The 3,633-nt window shown below is 41.1% G+C and overlaps 1 protein-coding gene across 1 annotated transcript; it reads left to right on the top strand.

Moving 5' to 3' along the window:
• The first annotated feature begins 706 nt into the window (after positions 1 to 706).
• Positions 707 to 3,492, top strand: LOC106338253. The gene is made up of 5 exons (XM_013777277.1): positions 707 to 863; positions 1,074 to 1,220; positions 1,278 to 2,352; positions 2,440 to 2,528; positions 3,485 to 3,492. The coding sequence occupies exons 1-5, from the start codon at positions 707 to 709 to the stop codon at positions 3,490 to 3,492; spliced, it is 1,476 nt and encodes a 491-aa protein (XP_013632731.1).
• Positions 3,493 to 3,633: the final 141 nt, after the last annotated feature.

Raw genomic sequence — 3,633 nt, 5'->3', positions numbered from 1 at the left:
GGAGAAAGAAGATTTGGAGATGCACTAGATGCTGGCTATGTTGAGCCCAAGCCACCAGATCCTTCATGGATCACCAAACACCAAACTTCTTATACTCATGAATACTCAAATTATTCTTATCATGATTATAACTCTGCTGATGATGTTAATATTTATTCTTTTTCAGGAAGCAGTTGGTCAAGTGAGTATCTAACATGGGAAAGAACCATGGATGATTGGTTTACATACTATGGTGTGCCAAAGAAGGAGAGGATAGCTCATGCCATCAAGCAACTTTCCGGAAAAGCTTACTCATGGTGGAAAAGAGTAGATAAGACACATGGTAAAAGTCCAGAAGAGGTTGTCACCAACTGGAAAGATCTTAAAGATGTTATGATCAGGAAGTATGTGACTACACTTCCCACGCAAGAAACCAGAAGAAAATACCCAAGGAGATTTTCAAATGGTGTGTCCAAAGAGGCAAAGAAAGTTGTGCCACAACAAGGCCATAGACGCTTGATCTATCAAGACCAGATTCGGCCAAGCCAGATGCCCACGGTTTTATATGATAAATCCCAACCTTATGAGTTCCCAAAGACCATGGAGAGAAAGAAATTTTGACACATTGGCCAGACACAAAGAAAAATCAGACAAACCGATTTTTCAAGAAAAGGCCAAGGTAAGTCCTATACTTGATAAATTTGTTTATAAATCATCTCCAACTGGTATGAGTCACTTGTCTTTGTCTAAGGATGCTAAGACAGGTCCTGAGGTCCAGAAAGACACGATCTCCACATCCTTGTTGAGATCCAAAGTTGTCCATGATTTAAGTCCAAGAGACAAGGAGATTTTAAACCCAAAGGAAGAAGAGCCATCAAGCCAAGGTAAGTCTTCTATATCTGAGGATTTAAAATATCACACATGTTATAGATGTCATAAGAAAGGACACTATGCTGTAGTTTGTCCTACTAAGCAAGTATTGATAGAAACATCACTTGAAGAGAAAGCATATTTATCTATGAAGAGTGATAGTTTTATTCAATCTGATTTGTTGGTTCCAAATTCTTGTGTAATGCTCTTGTCTTTGTCAAAAGGTGTTGTAACAGGAATTAAAGAGCATGAATTCAAAGGAGAGGAGCCACCAGGCGCCACACTAGTGATGAGCCAGGAGAAGGTTCAAGACACAATGCAGTCCATGTTGCTTAGAGAAGCAAAACCAGTAAATAAAGTATCAAACCAAGGTAAGTGTCTAACACCACCTAGAGAAACTGGTATTGACGTGTGTGTTCTTGATGTAGAGAGTAAAAATGAAAGCTATTTGCTTACTGAAGTTCCAAGGAAAGAACCAGACCATAAGCCCAGCCATGAACCACCTCACAAGTGGAATTCTAGTGTTGAACAATGTGTTCACATGCCAAGGCTTAAGGTAATCTTCTCTGATCTTAAAACGTCCAAGACACTTGATTATCCAGATATAATGCACTTGTCTTTGCCAAAAAGTTTTGATCCAGGAATAAAAGATGAAGTTCATAACCACCAAGGTCAAAAGATGCAAAGAAGGCAGCAAACCAGAACAAGTTGTCCAAAGAAGAAAATCATTCTTCAACTTGTGGAAGCTATCAAAGTAAGTCTGGAAATCTCAAATTATTTTTATCAGTGTCCAAACACAGATATAATGCACTTGATTGTTGTCCAGAATGTTGAGAAATTTTCAGGTTGCAAAGGAGAAAGCTTCAAAGAAATCCCACCGGATAATCTCTTGTTGCTAGGAGAATCAAACCCAAAGATGGCCAGAACTGAGCCTACTAGAAGTATGAAGGACCACCCACTGAAGGAGATAAGCAATGCCAGAGTCCATAGCAGAGGCGTGATCCTATCCTATTTGCTGAAAGAAGAGCCACCTGATGCACAATCCATCCCCAAACCGAAACAATATCAAGGTAAGACCTTAGAATCTCAAAAGAGTATGAAAGCTGACTTGCTCTATCTTGGTGCAGGTTATACAGTTTCGAGGACGAAAACTTTTCAAGGGGGAGGAAATGTTGCAGCCAGCAATTCAGCAGCTGAACCAGAGGTCGACCCAACACCCTACTCAACCAGCCAAGGCGCCAACCAGGATATACGTGCACTAAAAATGCCATATCTTACAAACCAGGAGGGTTTAAATCACGAATCTAATTTTTATGGATTATACACTCAAGAAGGAGTCCAGGCCAATTGTAATTGGGCCAATATATTCACGGAGCAAGAAGTTATGAATTTTACAATTCAGAGGTTTCTCAACCCGTCCATCTGCGAGTACCCGACTTTAGAAGAAGATTCAAGCTCAATTAAGGAGCGGCCTGAAGCAAAGCCCATCATAGGAGTCAAGAGGAATTTATCAGCTTTCCAGAAAACCCAAGATCAGGAGAAATGGCCACGGAAATTAGGAGTTATGATCAATTCCCCAGAACTGGCCAGGAGTTTATCAGCTTTCCAGAAAGCCCAAGATCAGGAGAAATGGCCACGGAAATTAGGAGTTATGATCAATTCCCCAGAACTGGCCAGGAGTTTATCAGCTTTCCAGAAAGCCCAAGATCAGGAGAAATGGCCACGGAAATTAGGAGTTATGATCAATTCCCCAGAACTGGCCAGGAGTTTATCAGCTTTCCAGAAAGCCCAAGATCAGGAGAAATGGCCACGGAAATTAGGAGTTATGATCAATTCCCCAGAACTGGCCAGGAGTTTATCAGCTTTCCAGAAAGCCCAAGATCAGGAGAAATGGCCACGGAAATTAGGAGTTATGATCAATTCCCCAGAACTGGCCAGGAGTTTATCAGCTTTCCAGAAAGCCCAAGATCAGGAGAAATGGCCACGGAAATTAGGAGTTATGATCAATTCCCCAGAACTGGCCAAACCGACGTCATCTATGGAAAGTCTTCAACCAATTCAACTTGGTTCGACCCAGAGCTATTTATGGGAACCAGGAGATCATCCTAACCAATCAGGAGGTATTCCAGAAGTCCTTAGCTGCACCAGAACCCAGGAGATCAGTCGGTTCAATGGAGAATCACTTAAATCAAACCGGAGCTATTTATGGAAAGATTGGACAATCTTTCGGTTTGATCCCTTCCAAGCAATTCCAATCCAACCAGGAGAACCAGCGACATCCAGACTAAACCAAGACACCCAGGAGACATTATACACGAGCCAGAAGAGTTCTACAACTTCATCCCATGCACCAGCCCACATAGGAATAAGAAGATCCCCATTATCACCGAACTGCCTTATTTGGAGTCTCTTGCATTCAAACTCCAACAGCTCTTTTTCTACCAAGGCAAGGACGAGATAAGCATCTATCAAGCATTCAAGAAGGTCCCAAGAAAGCTCTCTTATCCCCTTAAACCATCCAGGTTCAAGAAAGATCAGATTCTTTACTTGGAGCCAAAATCCCACAAAAGGCTCCAACGGCTAGTTTTCGATTTCTTTCTTAGTTTTGATTTGTTTCCTTTTCTATTTGTTTTAGAACGTTAGGACCTTTGTCTCTGAGCATTATATAAGCTCCTAGACGTCCATTGTAAAGATCACCCTTAATCACCAAGTTAATAAAAAGTTATTCAGTTTTTATCAAAGATTGTTCTTTGTATAAAATATCGGTCTTTAGGATTCAAAGAG

The sequence above is a fragment of the Brassica oleracea genome, chromosome C1, assembly GCF_000695525.1.
Source record: "Brassica oleracea var. oleracea cultivar TO1000 chromosome C1, BOL, whole genome shotgun sequence".
Lineage (NCBI taxonomy): Eukaryota > Viridiplantae > Streptophyta > Magnoliopsida > Brassicales > Brassicaceae > Brassica > Brassica oleracea.
This window is presented reverse-complemented; position numbering and strand designations above follow the sequence as displayed.

Bases quoted from the DNA above. Each gene is read 5' to 3' on its own strand.
- LOC106338253 (XM_013777277.1), top strand. From the start codon at position 707: ATGAGTCACTTGTCTTTGTCTAAGGATGCTAAGACAGGTCCTGAGGTC. The intron at 864-1,073 runs GTAAGTCTTCTA...CTTTGTCAAAAG, and splicing joins AGAAGAGCCATCAAGCCAAG to GTGTTGTAACAGGAATTAAA. The intron at 2,353-2,439 runs GAATTTATCAGC...AGAACTGGCCAG, and splicing joins CCCATCATAGGAGTCAAGAG to GAGTTTATCAGCTTTCCAGA.